This window comes from Myotis brandtii, unplaced genomic scaffold, assembly GCF_000412655.1.
Source record: "Myotis brandtii unplaced genomic scaffold, ASM41265v1 scaffold244, whole genome shotgun sequence".
Lineage (NCBI taxonomy): Eukaryota > Metazoa > Chordata > Mammalia > Chiroptera > Vespertilionidae > Myotis > Myotis brandtii.
Genome location: NW_005359225.1, coordinates 4,328,452 through 4,346,447, shown reverse-complemented (window position 1 = coordinate 4,346,447; position 17,996 = coordinate 4,328,452). Strand labels below are relative to the sequence as shown.

Sequence of the window (17,996 nt, the reverse complement as noted above, 5' to 3'; positions counted from 1 at the left end):
AAGGCCTGTCCTCCTCCCGCAACAATTCAACCCGTCCCCACTCCAAGTCCCACCTACCCCATGTGCACTGGTCTTCAAGGCCAGTTCAGAGGTACCTTCTTTTACAAGAGGCCCTCCCTCTCCAGGAGCTGCTCCCCTCCCCTCAGCAGGTCTAGCTTTGAGCTCCTCAGCCACCACCCCCAACCCAACCTCAAATAATATGTGGACAAACCTCTCCAGACGTCCCATTTCTAGGAATCCTTGTGACAAAGACCAGCAGAGTTTCCTAATCCACCCAACACTGCTGTCATTGCCATAATTAAGGTTGAGGCCCTAATGGCTCGCGATTCCAAGCAAAAGTACATTAAACTCCTGACAGTTCAGATCCTCTTCCCCAGAGAACAAGTGGGGCCACTTATGAGAGAGAGCAGAGTTGGAATAAGGAGAGGAGTGCAGGAGGGAGACCACTCCAAAGCAGGGCAGTGGAAATGGGCCTCAGCCCAGACCCAGGAGAGCTGTGTGACCTTGGCCAGTTGCCTCCCCTCTCGGAGCCTTACTTCCTTCCTCTGCCAGGAGATAGTGCATAAAGCACAGGCGCTGAAACACGACAGGTGCTTGGTAAAGGGCTGTTCCCTCCTCCTCCTCCTGCCTTCTAGATTCCAGGAGTCCAAAGCACATCCCTGCACTGTGCTGCCTCCCAGAATATCACCAGTCTGGGAGTCAAAGTTAGAGACAGGTCCTACCACACACTCCGAAAGAGCAAGGCCTGGGCCAGGATGGTCACACTAGAGACCTACCTACCAAGCCTGTTCTGAGACCCAATGTTGAGCTGTGGCTGCTCCCTGGTGGCCCCATGCAGTCACTGCAGCCAGGCCCCTCGGCCAGGGCAGAGACATTGGCAACTTAGAAAAGGGCAGACTCCAGTCTCATCCATCCTCTCTCTGAGCTTCAGTCCAAGGTCAGATCCAGGGAAGATTCCAGGCCCTGAGCACCTGGACAAGGGTCTGTCCTGGCTGTAAGTGGAATGGTCAGCCTGGCCTGGAGATGCCCACCAGGGGCAAGATAAGAGTCCAAGACTCAAGGGGCTTAGCCCCAGCCTTGGACCCATTCCAGTCTCCTGGCATCCACCTCCCATTTGCAAGGAACAAGGAACCTGGAGTCCAGGTTCCCAAGATTCCTACCCAAACCCAGGCCTCCCTATGGAGCTGAATCACATGAGTCAGAGGTCATGTGACCCATCTTCCATCTCTCTGCCTAGCCCCAGTGTTTGAGACTGAGGCTGAGAGGTCAGCCTGTCTGCCCGCTGGGCCCCTGGGGAGAGGCCGGTAATGAGACTAGGCAGAGGCGGGAATGTGGTGTCTGGCATCTTCCCAGGGAGTCCCAAATCCATCTCTGAACAGCTCATTATCTCCTCCACTTGCCAGGGCCTTGTCTTCTTGGAGGAAATGACCCAGCAGTGCCTAGTGAGGGCAGCTTCTCTGTGCAAGACAAGGCCTACCTCTGGAGGGCTATGCACAGGGGCCAAGAGTACCCTGAGGCCTGTCTTCCTAATTTAATAAAACTCCTGTGACCCTGTGACCTTGTCTCAGAGGAGCTGGTGGGAGTCACACACATGCCACACACAGGCCCCTGCTCAGGAATAGGGGCCAGTCTGGATGGGGGTCCGTCCTGGCCAGGATCAGGACCAGCACTGCCCACCCTGGCTGCACAGAAGTACAGTGGGGATGGCATGGAGCCAGGCTGTGGCTCTGCCTGGGGCAGGGGAGAGTGGCTGCAGGGCCGAGAGAGAGCAGAGCCCAGGCCCAGGCTTCAGGGCTCCAGCACTCACCTTTGGGCTCCTGGGCTCCTGTCTCCTCCTACACCGTAACACCAGAAACCCCCAACGAATCACAGGCCTCAGCACCACACAGAATAAAATACACAGATATATATTTATAGTATCAAAAGGTCCCCAAAGTGGGGAAGAGGCATCAGGCAACCTGGGCCCTCCCAGGCAGCCCAGACCAGAAGAGGGGCTGAAGACCCCCAAGTCCACCTCTCGGCCCTGTAGAAACTTACCCAAGAGCTCCCCCCGCCTCCCCCCAGAGGAGTGTTCCTTAGAGTATCAGCTTTCTGTTGTTTGTGCAAGGCGGCAGGCTCCCTTCCAGCGGGGGCCCCAGAGCCTCGAGCCTCTGGAAGGATGGTGTCCCCCCAGAGTTCCTGATTGATGCCCATCTCTCCAACCTCTCAAACTCAGGGTGGGTGACCCTGGGGGAGAGCAGACCAGGCCAGGAAGGCTGAGCACCTGGACAGAGCAGGTGCGGGGTTCCTTCTCAGATAGGCCCTCACACCAGCCAGGGATCCCCATGCTGCAGTCTGGATGTGGAATGTGGGGGTGCAGCTTCCTCATGCGCCCTCTGCTGGCTCACGGCAGGCACGCAGGGCATGAGGGTGTCTGAACAGGAAGGCTTCCAGGCAGCAAGAATCCCAGAGCCAGGGACTGGCTCCTGCACTCACATGTTTCTCAGGAGCTGCGGAAAGACACAGAAGCCCAGACTTCATAAGCACCTTGTGAAGGCTCACAGGGGCCAAGGTGGAGAGGGGGCTCCCATGAACCAAGTGAACCAAAGGGGCCTGTCAGGACTCCTACTGAGGACAGAGGAACAGAGCCCCAGGGCTCTCAGAAAGGAGAAGCAAAGAGGTAAGTCAGGTGGAAGGCAGCATCCAGCCAAGACCCCAGCCCTGCCCACGGGGATGGAGAGCCACTCACAGAAAGGGGGTCCGCAGCAAAGGCAGCCACGCTCCGGCGCATTTCGTTCTCATTGCCACGCAGGGGTATCAGCGATACGCTGCCTATCCGGACCTCGGGGACCACCCGGGACACGCGTGAGGGCTCTGAGGGCCACACCAGGCCATCGTGCTGGGGAGCAGGGGAGGAGAGGGATGCTGAGACCCGGACTCAGCTTTGGCCCAGACACTCAGCTTCAGATCCGCCCACCCTTCCCAGAAATGACTCCAGCTGTGATCTGAGGTGACACCCTCAGCTTTGATCCCGGCCGATATGAGAAGCAGCTGTTAGGAGGACATGACTGTATTCCTGGCAAAGCCCAGCCAATTATGTTACCCAACAACTCTCATCTCCCAGTCCACAAACAAGCTGCTCTGGGAACGCAGCACCAATAAAACAGTTTGCCTCCTCTCACCAGGAACCACGAAAACTACAGCGTCTACCGTTTCCCTTTAGACCTTGACTACGAAAAGAACTCAACCCAGGTCCTGGTACAGTTTTGTCTGTCTTCTTCCTAAACAATTCTGAGCTCTCAGCTAAAACCTCTTGCCCAACCCCTTTGGCCCTGCTCGAAGTCCCCAGCCTGCTCGCACCTGGCCCGCTGCAGCAGCCACCTCCCTGGTCACCTCACCTCCAGGCCGGCCCTGTAGTCCATCCTCCCCTGTATGCCACATCCAGAATGAGCCCTCTGAAACTCAAACCCACACCACTCTTTCTTGCTTAACACTCTCCCTTAAAACTGCCGACTAAGTCAACTTCAGCTTCTGTGGCCTTCAAGGGTCTTTGAGGCTTTGCTCGATTCCCTTTCTAGCGCCAGCGTCTGGCACTCCTAGCTTCTCCCTCTACACCTTGCTGGACAGTCTGTAACTCTCTTGCCGTGCCTTTGTGTAAACTGTTCCCTTTGCCTAGAAGCCACCCCCAACCCCCTACCTTTGCTTGAATGTTCCCTCATCCACAAAGACTCAGCTCCCGTGACCCCCTCTCCCTGCTGCCTTCCCCACACACCCACCCAAGGACAGGGGTCTGCACCCTTTGTCTCTAGCATGCCTGGCTCCAGGATGGACCAGAGCAGGCACTGGGAAGGGTTTAATGAGTAAAGGAACAAACAAAATGAATTAAAAACAACCCAAAATTTCCTTGAACAATTGGTAGCCTGAATAGTGAAGAAGCAAACATCCCATTCACCACAATGAATGCCTCCTCGGGACCCCCTTCCCCCAACACCCAGTCCTACCCTCTGCACCTGGTACCTGCACAAAGAGAAAGGTGGCGAACCACTCCCGGAGTTCCATCTGTGTCTCGCAGCAGAGGTACCTGCAGGGCGGGGCACAGGTCTGGATGCTGCCAAGGGCCGGGCTAAGCAGGGAACACCCTGCCCATCTCCCCAGCCCAGGGTCTCAGGGTTGGGCACAGATCTGGACAGTGAGGGGGACCCACTCAAGGGGGACAGGCTACCATCTCTCCTCGGCCTGGGGTCTCAAGACAGGGCCCTCGCTCACCACTGCTGCTTCTCGTGTTTCTCTGTCTCGTGCACCACAGTGAAGCCCCAGCTGCAGAGGGGTGAGTGGGGTCAGTTGACAGCCCCCAGCGGCCTCACAGCCCAGGCTCTCAGGATAGAGCCCAGAAGCCTGGGCCAGAGCTGGGAGCAGAGTTCAGGGCCTTCTTGCAAGGGTAGCATATCCTAGCTACCGCCTCTCCTCTCAGAGCCCCTACCTTCCTCATAGCCTCCCAGGCGCTTGGCTCCCCCATCCTCAGCCCTACCCCACCCTAGTCCTGCCCTAGTCCCTCAGATAAAGCCAGGCACGGGCAGCAGAAGAGTCAAGAAAGTCAGAACACCAAGCCTGGTGGCTTCTTAAATTAATAACAATACTTATGGCTATGCATCACTTTTCAATTTTTGAAAACATACAGCCACCCTTTGAACCAACTGTCGTATTATTTTCTCCATTCTACAGATGTACAAAGTGAGGCACAGAAAGGTCCCAGAGATAGTCAGTAAAAGGGTTTCAATCCAGGCCAGTAGTTCTCAAATATGAGCAAGGATCAGAGTTCCCTGAACGCTTCTTACAGCACAGACTGCTGGCCCCACCCCCTAGGATCCACCCGCCAGCAGGTCTGGGTGGGACCCCAGAAGTGGAGTTACTAATGTGTTTCCAGGTGACGCTGCTGCTGCTGGTCTGGGAGACCACACCTTCAGAACCACTGAAGCCACCCGTCAAGTTCAAAGCCCCCAGATGTACCTTCCCCCCATCTGTTCTGAGCCCCCACAGGCCCCAGCTATAGACCCATCTCCCCAGGTCCAGCTCACCAGGTGGGTGGCCGGAGTTTCTTCTTCACTCCCAAGTAGACTTTGAGGCTCTTCACGGGCCACTCCTTCTCAGGTCTGTGACTCTGAGGAAGGGGGTGGGCAGAGGGAGAGGGTACTTCAGTCAGTCGGGGTGGATAGTGGGGCACTTCTCCCCACTAGGTACCTCCCTCTTCCCTCACCCAGCCCCTCCTTGTTCACAATCAGCACAATGAAGCCCCCAGGCCTCTCTCCCTGCAGCGGCATCAGACAGTCAACCCTCAGTCCCCCAGGCAGCCGTTCCAGTGGGATCCAGAGCAGTGAGTCCCCAGTCCCAGAGAGAGACGTCTGCACACCACCCTCTGGCACCAAACTGAACAAGCATGTGTGATCTGGGAGCTTCGGCTGCTTGGTTGCTCCTGTTTGTCTCAGGTTATTTATCCCTCACCCCTCGCTGCCCCATGGAGGCTCCAGGGTTGACGGTGTGAACAGAAGGCCGTGGGGCCAGCAGCTATCACTCGCTGGCTCCACGAGGGGAAGGCTGATGACTCAAGCTGAAGCAGAACACCTGTTCAGTAGACCAAAGGAAGAACTTCCCAATGGTCTATGTCAGGAAGCGAGAGACCGATGTACTGGGGAGGGGCACCAGGACATCGACAGGCTCACCTCTGGCCCCCACCTCTGCATATGGGTCTGGACGTGGAAGGAGCAGGCTGGCTCGGAGGCAGGGGGATGGGAGCAATAACCCCCCCAAGGAAGAGGTTGGTTGGAGGTCAAGCTAATGAGTCTTCCTCCTGCTCTGGGAGCCACTTACTCGAAGCCCTGTCCTCACCAGGCACCCCTGGAGCCAGCAGTGGCACCAGGGTGAATGGCAGGGGGGATGGACTCACTTACAACCAAAACTGGGGGTCAGAGATTGAGCCAACCCCACCATGTTTCCCACCATTGCTCCTAGGCACCCCCAGGCATGGCTCCTCTGCAAGAAAAGAGGGAACTAAGGAATGGCCAGGGAGAGAGAAAATTTCAGGAATTGGCGGGTTCCTTGTGAGGTCACTAAAGGATGGGTTGCCTAGGGATTAGTGGAGGCTTCAGTGCTGTCATAAGTCGTGGCTTAAGAGCAGCTCACTAGGACCCACTCCCCCCTGATGACCGAGGCCTTGATGGAGAAGCCCTATGTCTCCTACACACAGCACCTGCCCAAGACAGCCTGGGACAAACTGGGCAGGGGAAGGGAAATTAGACTGCGGATATGGGAGAAACAAGGTGTGGGAAAACACAAGGAGGAAACCTACATGCATGAGCTGAGAGAACTGAAAACATCAGACTGCAGGTTGAAAGCAAGCAGGTGGCAGGACTGGAGACTGGGACAGGCTGTAAAAGGAACTGGGCTGCAGCCGTAGCTGCACTGTGGGCTCTGGGCCTCACAGAGGAAAGGATGTGGAGAAACTGGGCTGCAGGTATGGAAGGCATCAGGTTGAGGGAATGGAAAGCAGGCTCAGAAGTCAGGCTGTGGGCATGAGAGGAAGTGAAGTGGAAGCAGAGAGGGAAAGGAACAGGGCTGTGGGTATGACAGGCATGATTCTAGTCAGGGCATGGAGAGAATGATAGGAATTGAGGAATTCAACCCAGGCTGTGGCTCCATGAGAATCTGAAAAACCACCTCGGGCCTCGGCTGCCTCGAGCTCCGGGGTGCATGGTGCATGGGTGGCACGTGCATGGCTGACACAGGAGGGTTGAGGAGGGCTGGGGCAGGCAAGGGGAGTTGCAGTCAATGTAATCATTGGTCCCCAAGGAGTTCATTTCTAATCAACCAGCTCATGTTTCCAGCATCTCTGAGGTCTGAGGTCACTAGCAGAGAAGGAAGTTCACCCTTTGATGCTCACAGACATCTCTGGAACCAAGATCTTTCTAGAATGTGCCTTTCTCAGGTGTCTTGGGGTCTTTAACAAAGGTTTCCTAGGACAAGGAAAGGGTTCACACATCAAATGCCAGGGATTGTCCCAAATATTCTGTCCTGTTGCTCCATAAACCCGCAAATACCAAAATTACCAGCACCTCAGTAGCCAAAACACACCTCCCTGGGGCTTCTGTCAGGCCGAGGCGCTGGCAGCCACTGGGGAGAGCACCACTCACCCTTGCACTCGTCAGCCCCTGGCTGCAGAGTCCTTGACTCCTATGCTTCAAGGAATAAGAATCTCAAGCTTTGATGCTAACAAATCTGGGCGTGAATCTATCATCTACCACCTAGAGATGGCCTGAGGCACGTCACTCAAAACCTGTTTCCCGCCTGTGGAATGGGGACAGGACCCTTCCTCCCAGGGCAGCATGAGATTACATGTCCCAGAATGTGAAGGGTTTGACAAACATTGCATCTGTTCCCTCTTCCTAGCTCTCCTGTCTTCTCCCCTCGATGCCAAGGGATCAGCCATTGCTTTTCCAGGTGCCTCAGCCATACTGTCCACACTGATGGGCTTGGTCTGCTCCAAGGGGCTACTGTCCTTAGAGGGAAGGGGCCAGGGAAATAACGTCCCAGAACCAAGGGGGACTGACTGAAGGGGTGGACAGGCCCAGAAGTTAAGGATGCGATCATAGAAGGAGGTAAAGAAGAGGAGACATTCCCCACAAGGCTTGGCAGGAGCCCAGGCTGCATTAATAGAGATATAATGTGCAAAGAAAGAGAGGATCCTGCTCCATCTACTCTGCTTCCTCCATGGCAGCTAGGCCTGTTCGGATGTTCTCAGGAGATGAAGTGGCAGGAAGGGCTGGAGACACTGGTGGGGGTGGTGTGGGAGCTCAGGTTAGTCCCCTCGGCTGGGAACACATTTCTGCTGCCTGTCTCTGCAGGGCATCTATGTTCTGTGGCCCCCAAGGCACAGCTGGGACCCACAGAGGTGTCACAAGACATATTCTCGCTGAATCTGGGCAAGAGCCTTCTGCCAGGCAGAAGTACCCCTTTAGGTCTAGGGCAGCCCTGTGGGAGGACTAGATGAGCTCTCCTCTCCCAGGGGTGTGCAAACAAGGGCTGGCAACTGGGCCAGGAGGTGGAAACTCCTACCATAGGTCACAAGCCTCTGTAGCCCCTCCCTGGTGTTTTAGGATCAGGACGGTAGCAAGGCCCTTCTGATAGCCCCAGAACCCTCTCTAGGGTTAAAAAGAGGGTGGCTCCAGAGCTGACAGGAGATGAGGACCAGTACTCTAATTCCAATCTAAGGGGCCTCTGTTATTGGCTCCTCCGCCTCCACACTGAGTCGTCTGGAAAATTCTAGAGCATCACATTGATGGGGGACTCCTACTTTAGGAAGAGGACTCTGGGAGAGGTGTGGGGATGAGGGGCAGGAACCTAGGCCACAAGCCCAGGGTGGGGCCAGTGCTGATAGGCGAGGGGGCAGGGAACCATGCCTGGAGACGGCCAGGAGCTCTGGCTTGTCCTCATGCTCCCCCCAGGCTCACTCGGCCCCCAGGTGGTGTAAGGCAGCTGGCAGCTGGCCCACAGCTACTCACGGTCTCAGGGGCCCCGCTCCACGGCCTCTGGCTCTGTTTGATAGAGGATCAGGGTTACAGAAGAAGGAGGCCCAGGTCCAGAGCCAGGACGGTGTGTGTTGTGGTGCGTGGTGGGGTGTGGCATGTATGTGCAAACGATGTTGGGGGAAAGGCTGTCAGGATAGGGTCTGGTCTGGGAAGACACCCAGCATGTGGACAGGGTGGGCCCACAGGGGACATGACCTGTGCAGCAACAAGACATGCCTAGGCCACAAGTTGGGCTGTCACCATGTAGCATGTGCCTGTGTATATCATAAGAAGGCACAGGCACAGGCACAGGTCTGATATAATGGCATCCAGGTTCCAGGGCCTAGTGGGGCTATAGAACAGAGCAGAGTAGCCACCCAGGGCCACTGCTATATTGGCCCAAGACCCCTCAATAGAGACGCTCCCACTGGCAAACTCAAGGGAACACCTGTGCATGGGTGTCTGTGCACACTCTGGTGCAGGGCCCTTCGCAAGGCAGGACCCAGCAGGGCCACTCACCCGGATCTCCTTGTAGAGCCGCAGGCAGCTGCTGTTGAGGATGAAGTAGCGATCGTGGAAGCCACCTGAGGGCAGGCCCAGGCCCAGGAGGCTGCGGTCCTCGCGGAACTTCATCATGCCATGCTTGGTGTCACCCACATGGCTGGCTGGGGAAGGACTGGAGTGGGCATGGACTGCACAAACCTCCTACCCGTGGGTCCAGACACCCAGGGTAGGGTCCCGAGATGAAGGAAAGTGCCCCATCCTACCCCAGCCTCTGAAGAGGTCTGCCCGTCTGGTGCCCACTGCCTGAGCACCACCACAGGTCCTGCCTGGCCCTGTAGACGCCACCCACCCAGCTACACCCATCCAGGTACACCACCTACCCAGGTACAGCAGCATGGCCTCCATGGATTGGTACTTCTTCACCACCAGGTAGCTGTCTATGCCCAGCCCGTGCAGGATGGGCAGCACCTTCTCCGAAAAGTGCAGGGGGCGCTCTGGGGAGAGGGCACACCCATTGTCACCAGAGTCACGTGGCATGACAGCACTGAGGGCTGGCACATAGACACACATCACCTTTGCCCATGCTGTTCCCCCTCACCACCGCCTAGCACCACCGCAATCACCATGACCTCCTCCCACACCCGAGCTTCAGGCATGACACATCCTGCTGGCACCACAGCTGCTCGACCCAACGTGTCCAAACTCAAGCGGTGAGCTTTCCTATTGTCCTCGTGAGGAAACAGCCCCACCCCCCAGGCCGCCCAGCCAAAACCACCCCTCCTCCCTCTCAGCCTCCCTCCACAGACAAGTCTCCCTGCTTTTGTCCGGCTCCATTGCTGTCTCCTGGCCATGTTACCATCTTCTCCTCAGACTCATACTGTGGCCTTCGAAGTGGTCCCCTGCATGAGCTCTCACTCCCATCTCCCCCAGCTCTCTCCACCCAGCAGCAAGGAGACAGCTTTTCAAACTCCCGGTCACTACCCTTCGCTGGCCTCGCACTGTCGTCAGGCCCCGAGTGGCCACCTCTCTCTGTATCACAGCCCACCAGTGCCACCACCCCTCACGGCCCGTAACTCAAGCTCACTGAAAGGGCGCTGTCTCTGGCCATCACAGGGCCTTTGCCCATGCTGTTCCCCCTCTTCACCAAGTAACCCCTTTTCTTCACATTCAAAGCCAGAGACCCTGTTATAAGTTCTGGTGGTGTGGTGGCCCTTTCCTGAACAGCAGCGACACAGCTGTAGTTGTACATTTACTGATATGCTCACAGGATTAATATCTCTGTTCCATACCAGACTAATCCGTAGGAGGTAGAGACTGTATGTCGGCTTAGAACTCCACAAATAACAGTAAAAATGAACAGAGATACCCTCACCGTCCACTGCCATCAAGATGACCCTTCACCCTAAAATGCCTTTATCACCCCCCCTTCACTACCGTAGCCTCTTCATAACACCAACACAACTATCCTTACCTACACCACCACCCCACCCACCCCATGGTCATCACCACCCACTGTCCCCTTCACCACCAACAAGGTCACCTGATCAATCCCATGATCAAATTCAGCACCATTACCATTGCAAGCAACACTATTCTCATTGAGACCTGAGAGAACATCATCTTAGCTAACACCATATACCCCTTTACTGTCCCTCCCATCAGCAGCACTATAACCGTGACCTCAAGCCCCACCAGCACCGTTACCACCATTACTGAGATCATAGGTGACAACAATCTGTCATCCCAAACCCCCTTCACCACCACTGTCCCCACACTTCAGGGTAAGGGAAGACACACTGGGGCTGCAGCCCAGACAAGGACACGCTGGCACCATATCCTGGTGGTCACCCACCTGTCTCCTCCCTCTCATTGACCTCAAAGCAGGTCCAATAGTCCTTCTCCCTGATGCTCACATTCCTGCGATCCAGGATCTCCAGGGTCAGCTCCTCAGCTGTCATGGATGCTGGGATCTGTGATAACCGAGAGGGGATCAGCCTACCCTATCCCCTGCCCCACCACAACCTGGCTGTACGATCCAGCCCTCCCCTCTCAGGGCTCTCTGGAGGCCTGGGATGCAGGGGGGTGTCTCTGAGTCACCCTGATGAGCTGGGTGGGGAGGTAGGGAAGAGACAGGCCAAGCACCACTCAGATGCAGGTCCCAAACTGGGGATCCCTTTGGGATAGAAGCCCTGCTCCCCCAGCCATCTGAGCCTGTGCCTGGCCCAGCCTGACTCTTCTGGTCGCTTGGCTTCTAGGTCCCAGGCCCCCACCTTGATATGCTGCTCAGCCTCTGCCTTCTTCTCCTCCAGGTACACAGTGCAGATGAAGTCACCGGCGTGCTGTAAGGAGACAGGGCTGGATGCCTGGGGTGTGGGTGCAGGTGGATGGCCTGGGCCCCCCACCCCAGGTCCTGTCCTTCACCTGTGTCCCACTGGCAGTGCCAGCCACACGCATCTTTACAATGGCGGTGATCTCTTCCCGCTGCTTCCTCAGCTCCTCCTCGTCCACCTGGGAAGGGGGCAGGGGCAGAGACAGATGGTCACTGCTGCACGGGAGGCTCAGCCCTGCCCTTCACCCCCACAGGCTAGGGACGCACACTAAACACCACCACATAGTGGTTGATGAGGTCTTCCACCACGTGGCCAGCCTTGTAGTCCTGCCCATCCGTCTGGAAGAGCGTGGGCCCAAACACTATGGCCAGGTTGTGTGTGTTCATCTGGTTCGTGTCGGAGAAGCACTGGACGCTGGACAGGGAAGGACGGAGGCTTTGAGTGAGGAGTCCGGCCCACCTCACCTTCCCAATTCCTGACAGGACTATGACTGGAAAGAGCCCAGGAAAGATCCTGGTCGGAGCAGAGCTAATTAAGGGGAAGTGGGGACAATCTTTTTGGCCATGTCTTGGGTCCTTGGGAAGAGTAGGGCTGGGAAGCTGGAGACCTGGCCAAGGTCTCTATTCTCCCAACTGCAGGAAGTTGGGAGACAAAGTGTCCAAGATTAGGGCACCTCATAAGTCAACACTCAGTTCCCAGGCCTACCTGGTTCCCAGGAGAGGGCAGTCAACAGGGCTGGGATAGAAGAATCTTCTCTACCTCATTCCCCCCAAGCCTTGCAATAGTAGTGCTCCTCACCAGTACAGATGGCTGATAAGGGCCTTCACTGTGGCCCGGTTGACTGGTGGCAGACGTGCCAGGAGCCCTCGGTACCTGGAGATCTTCTCCTCCTCATCCTCAATCTCTGGGTTGGGGAAGATAGATGAGGTCAGGACCCTCCCTGCCCCCTCCATCCGTAACCACCCCCCCATCCCAACCCTCTGGCTGCTCTGCCTCTTACCCCAGGAAACAGTACTCCCTGCCCCCTCCAGGGCAAATCCTACCAGGCACTCAGGAGTTGCCAGCAACGTATAGAGTGACAATAGGAATGACAAACAGGAGGGAGGGGGACTGGAGGCTGCCTGCTGGGGCACGTTTAGCCCAAGTGCATACTGGGGAGGGGCTGGAATCCTGAGACAGGAATGGACAAGTCAGCAGCACTGGCCTGGATCTCACTAGGGACGGATGTAGAGCCCACCTGAAGCCTCCAGCCAGAACAGGCGCTGGGCTCGAGTGAAGAGCCCATCAGGCAGGTCTCGCAGGAAGCGTTTGAGTGCCGAGGAGACGTTGTCCACATGTTGCTCGCCCTCCTTGAGGCGCACAGAGCGAGCATCCTGCCGCAGGCTCTCCAGCAGCTGCTGTGTCTTCGAAGTCTGTCCACTCTTGCGGTAGATTCCCTCGGAGGTCAGGCCTGGAGAGGGGTGGGGCTGAGCTGGGGGTGGACAAAACTGAGGGCCTAAGGCATTGGTCATGGGGTGGGGCCTCCCAGCTACTTTCACAGGGACTCTGGAAAGGTGCGGCTTGGCCTCTGGGACAGGGCTCACCACACTGCGTGATGTAGTCCACGCAGCGGTACACTATCACTGGGATGTCCGAGTCTCCCAGCTGCTGCTCCGACAGTGTATCCCCCGAGCTGGCCGCTGCTTTCTGGATAGACCCCAGCCAGCCCGCAAAGTCCAGTCGCCGTTCTCCCTGGATATACAGTGTCCTGTATATTTCACAGGGACAGTCAGTCACTTGGGGTCTAACCCTTTCCCGCCGCTCCCAGGCTTCTCAGAGCCCCTCAGGGAGGCCAGGGCTCACCTCCTTCTCTCCACCAGCACCAACACCTGGTTCTCGCTGTCCCCTTGGACGGCTGTGGAGGAGCCAGGAGAAGTGAGGCCTGGGCCTTGTTCATGGTCCCCAACTTGCTCCCTCCTGAGGCTCTCTGAACACACACACCCCCAGGACCCACCCGCCAGCATATGGGGCCACAGGGTAGCATTCAGACTTCCAGGGAGGGGCTGGGAGCCTGGGAGCCCAGGATCCGGTGCCCTGCAGGTTGGGGCCCCAGGGCTGGATCCACGCACAAAGCTCCTGCAGTTTCCGCAGTTGCAATGGCTCCTCGCAAGGCCCCTCTGGGAAGATGGCATGGAGCTCGGAGCCGGTGAGAGAGAACCAGCCCTCCTGGGCCCGCTGCAGGCTCAGGCCAGCTTTGTAGGGTAGGCGCCCAAGCCGCTCAAAATCCCGGGCCAGCAGATCCTCAGCCAGGGGAGGCACGAACGCCTGTTGGGGAAGACCAGAAACTGCTTCGGCCATCAGCACTACCTGCCCAGACACCTTGGCTTGTGGGCGCATGCCCACTGCCCACCCAGCTGCCTCCTCTGTCTTCCCCAGGGCAGAACCCAGCAGAGTGGATGAACTCAGGTGTATTACGCCCCATATCAGACCCACTCAGATGTGCCGTCCTCTGGAAAACCTCCCGACACCAGAGAAGGATGTCCTTCTCTGTGCCCCAGGGCGCCAAAGCTTCCCTGCCCTCTGCTGTGGCACTGATTATACTGTCATTGCTATCCGGACCCCATCTGTCTTCCCCATCAGCATGGAGCACCTGAAGAGCCAGGACCAAGACATTCATCTGGGTCCCCAGGGCTCTGAGGAATGACCATCAGGAGCCCACAGACGACTGAGCAATGACCAAGGGAATGATAAAAGTCACCGGCCCTCATAGCACGGGGACCCCAGAGGAGCCTGGCTGGAGTCCCCAGGGCAGAGCTCTCCTCTGCAGGCTCCCTGCCTCCTTCCTCCAGGACAAGGAGACCACGGGAGTCAGCACTGTCCATCCTAAGAAGGCTCTGCCTGCCATTCATTATTACACATGTATTGAGCACCTATGGAGTACAAGGCCCACATAGTTGAGACAGGTTTCTCAACCACCCCCAGAGTGCTGCAGATTATGCTAGGCCCTGGGCCTGAGAGCCTTCCCTGTGTCGGCTGCCCTCCATCCTGGGGGAGCTGGCATATATGGGATCCACCAGGAGGTCCCACCATACGCCCTGTAGGACTCCCTCCCACCCTCCTGCTAACCAGGCCCACCTTAGCAATGCACTTGACCCACTCACGAGCCAGGTCCGCACTCTCCAGTCCAAACAGATATAGTCGCTCTCCCTCCGTGTACACCTCAAAGGTGTGCTCAAAGCTGTAGATACACAGGCCAGGATTCAGCCCCTACCCCCCAGCCCAGCCCCCCATCACTGCTACTCTCTGCCCCACCCTATGACTGCCCTTGTGAGTGCCCTTCACCTGGCCCCCTAAGAGTTGGTGGGAAAGCCCAAGGTGGGGCCTCAGGGGACTGTGTGACTCTGAGGAGGTCCTGCCCCTCTCTGGGCTTCTTCCCAATGGGGTAATGGTGGGGGGTTAGATCTTATAGGAATAATCGTCTGTGATTCTGCCCAGGGGTGCTCACCCGTGGGTGTCAGGAGGGGACACTGCCAGGCACACAATCTCGCTGGCCCGAATCTCCCCGTTGGGGGTCACTGCCCGCTCGTTCTCATAGTAGCTCAGGACCCCGTCACTAAGGACACACCAGCGTCGGCTGAACTCTGGGGAGAAATTGGTCAGGGGAACCATGAGAGAGGCACCCACCCTCACCTGAAAACCACCTCTGCATCCTCTCTGGGCTCCCACACCTACCTGGTCCATGTCCTCTTCATTCTAACTCACAAGCTTCCCCCAATCCCACCCTCCTCTCTGCAGCCCTGTGACCCAGCCCAGCCCAGCCCAGCCCAGCCTCTCCCCGGAACCACTGCAGTGGCCTCTTCACTGCTCTTCCAGCCTCGCTTCTTCCAAGAGTCAAAAGTGATCTAGCCCTGGCCAGTGTGCTCAGTGGTTAGAGTGCTGCCCTGCACACCAAAGAGTCTTGGGTTCAATTCCTAGTCAAGGGCATGTACCTGGGTTGCAGGTTCAATCCCCAGCCCTAGTTGAGGCGCATGTGGGAGGCAACCAATTGATGTGTCTCTCACATCCATGACTCCCTTTCTCTCTCTTTCTCTCGCTCCCTCCTTCTTCCACTGTCTAAAAATTAATGAAAAAAATATCCGTGGGTGAAGATTAATTTTTAAAAAAGTGCTCTAGCAAAACCAGATTCTGTCCTTCCTCAGCTCAAAACTCTTCCATTACCCATCCCACCCCCTTGTCCTCAGAACAAAGTCTGTGGCCCTCGGCTTGGTATTCAAGGCCCTGCTGGGTCTGCCTGTTCCCACCTCTCCAGCCCTCTTTCTGGGCACATACCCCACCTCCCTTCTTTTCTCATCCTGTTCCCTCCCTGCACCCATCATCCTTCAAAGCCAGTTCAAATGCCATAAGAAGCCTCCCATGTGCCCCTCCCTCTCCTGCACCCACCTTCCTTTGCCAGCAGCACCCATTACTCTATACTCTGCCTCCTCTTATAATTGCTCCAAGGACTCTGACAAGATTCCATAAAGGAACAGAAATAGGAATCTGGCCAGGAAAGGTAGGAGAAAGAACAGAATGTCAAGGTCATTCAGACTCATGAAGCATTGAACTTCACACTGGCTCAGGGCTTCCTGGAAACCAGGACAAAAAAGGATGACTCAGGCAGCTACATAAATGACACCATCAGGCAGAGAGAGGTAGACTGGACAGTGCCTCAGGGAGAGTGAGGTGATGTGCAGCACAGAGCTCCAAAGAAATCTCTCTGGGAGTCGGAGGGCCTCAACAGGGGATGCTGAGGGATGCGGTGAGCAACGGTCTTGACAGTGTTCCCACCATGGACTCTGTCTCTCATCCTATCTACAAGAGCATGGCACTGCCCTCTGACGGTGATGTGTCCCAGAACTGCCCCCCAAGGCTGAGCTCCCTCTAAGAGGACCAGCCTTGCCTCAGTCACCCTTCAGCCTGCAGACATTTGCCAAGTAAGTGCCCACTGGGTACAAGGCACTGTTCTAGGCTCGGGGCTACAGTGGTGACCAAGAGGAGCTTATGTTTCAGTGGGGCACAGAGAATCAATAAACAGACCTATAAACAGATTAATGTCAGATAAATGGTAGGAGAGTAGGATGAAAGCAGGGTAAATAGGGAGGGCTATCTTGGATAAAATGGTTCAGGATGACGTCTCTAAGGAGTGACATTTAAACAGAGACCAGAATGAAGTGAGGGACTGACCATGCAGATACTTGGAGAAAAGCATTTTGGGCAGAGGGCTAGTGAGTGCAAAGGCCCTGGTGGGTGTGAGTATGCATGTCTGAGAACCAGCAAGGCCAGTAAGGCTGGAGTAGAGTGAGGAGAGGAGCGAGGTCAGGGAGGTAATGGAGCATGACATGGAGGTGCTTGTAGGGAGTGTAAGGACCGTGTATATACTCAGAGTTGATGAGCAAATGGAAGACTGAGATAAGAGAGGGACGGTGCTTTAAGCTTAGTTCTCAAACTTCCTAATATCCACCGACTCCAAATGCCAGATGCCCAGCACAGGGCCCATACCAGTAGGTGTTCAATAAAGGCTTCTTTAGTCCAAAGGAAACAGGCAGTGCTGGGCTCTACAGAGCTGTGCCCTACTTACATCCTGATCATGCCATTTATTAAGCACCTACTGTGTACCAGAGACCACATCTGGGAAGCCCTCCAGGTTGACTCTGCCAGGGTGCACATGGCACCCTCATGGGCCCACCAACCTGTCCAGCACTGGCTTTTCTGGCCTTGCTGCCATGCCAGAATGGCACCTTCCCAGGCACCCACCTTCCCGGGCACGGCGGTCCTGCAGCAGCTTGGCAGCAGAAGCGGTCTTGTAGAGGAAGCCACTGTGGCTCACAGTTGGCAGGACAACAGAGTAGTGCTTTTCCAGGGGCTTCATCAAATCCAGCCGAGGTACCTCTTTGGGGAAGGGGGTGGGGGTGTAGAAAGGCTGGTCATACTTGCCATCCAAGGGGCAGCCCATCACCCACACCTGGGTTGGGCATCCAAGCTTGCCTTTAAGTCACCAGGCCCGGATCCCTAACTAGCACCCTCAGGATCTCACTGCCACATCCAGGATTTTGCCCCAGCCGCTCTCCAATTCTCCCCCTCATGTGCAAATTCCACCCTGCTCCCAAGGCCCAGCTCCAGTACCAGGAAGTCTCCCTGACTCCCCAGCCCGGCCCACCCCACCCTCCCTGTTGCCTGTTGAGGCAAAGGGCCAGCACACTAGAATGAGGGGGGCCTTGGGCAAACTCGATAACAATTCCCAAAGGGAGGTTTATCCCTGATGAGGCAAAGCCTAAGGAAGCAGCCTGGCTGCTTCAGTCCCAAAGCCCGAGCCAGCTGGGTGGTCTCCTGTGTCTCCCTGGACACCTGGGCTCTCTCCAGCCCAGCGCACCCCACCCACCCGTGGCCCTGAGCCCGGAGCCTTGGCCGAGGAGCTCCACCCTCAGTCCTAGGATGTGGCCCCAGAGGCCAGCGCTGGGCCATGACCAGCAGCCCTCAACCCCACTGTCTCCTCCTCATCCACCCCAAGAGCAGAAGCCAAATGGAACCCAACCCGTCTGTGACAGAGACCCAGACAGAGCAGTGGACAGGGCTGCTATTGTAGGTCACCTGCACATGGAGAAATGCA

The 17,996-nt window shown here is 56.7% G+C and overlaps 1 protein-coding gene across 4 annotated transcripts in view; it reads right to left on the bottom strand.

Annotated features, from left to right (window-relative positions):
* Window positions 1–1,891: 1,891 nt before the first annotated feature.
* The window catches only part of ARAP1 (ArfGAP with RhoGAP domain, ankyrin repeat and PH domain 1), a 74,162-nt gene continuing 58,057 nt past the window's right edge, over window positions 1,892–17,996 (bottom strand). For 3 of the 4 annotated variants that reach the window (XM_005867109.1, XM_014540447.1, XM_005867111.2), the window contains 20 exons: window positions 17,144–17,278; window positions 14,856–14,991; window positions 14,486–14,588; window positions 13,480–13,675; window positions 13,214–13,265; window positions 12,955–13,118; window positions 12,609–12,821; window positions 12,170–12,275; window positions 11,638–11,785; window positions 11,463–11,549; window positions 11,312–11,380; window positions 10,894–11,011; window positions 9,422–9,535; window positions 9,057–9,202; window positions 8,532–8,564; window positions 5,055–5,137; window positions 4,246–4,296; window positions 3,997–4,060; window positions 2,729–2,878; window positions 1,892–2,489 (listed from right to left, as the gene is read on the bottom strand). In XM_005867109.1, the coding sequence (XP_005867171.1) occupies window positions 2,472–2,489; window positions 2,729–2,878; window positions 3,997–4,060; window positions 4,246–4,296; window positions 5,055–5,137; window positions 8,532–8,564; window positions 9,057–9,202; window positions 9,422–9,535; window positions 10,894–11,011; window positions 11,312–11,380; window positions 11,463–11,549; window positions 11,638–11,785; window positions 12,170–12,275; window positions 12,609–12,821; window positions 12,955–13,118; window positions 13,214–13,265; window positions 13,480–13,675; window positions 14,486–14,588; window positions 14,856–14,991; window positions 17,144–17,278 (2,186 nt within the window). In that variant the 3' untranslated portion in view covers window positions 1,892–2,471. The remainder of the gene's footprint in view (window positions 2,490–2,728; window positions 2,879–3,996; window positions 4,061–4,245; window positions 4,297–5,054; window positions 5,138–8,531; window positions 8,565–9,056; window positions 9,203–9,421; window positions 9,536–10,893; window positions 11,012–11,311; window positions 11,381–11,462; window positions 11,550–11,637; window positions 11,786–12,169; window positions 12,276–12,608; window positions 12,822–12,954; window positions 13,119–13,213; window positions 13,266–13,479; window positions 13,676–14,485; window positions 14,589–14,855; window positions 14,992–17,143; window positions 17,279–17,996) is intronic. The other variant, XM_005867110.1, reaches the window with a different exon arrangement.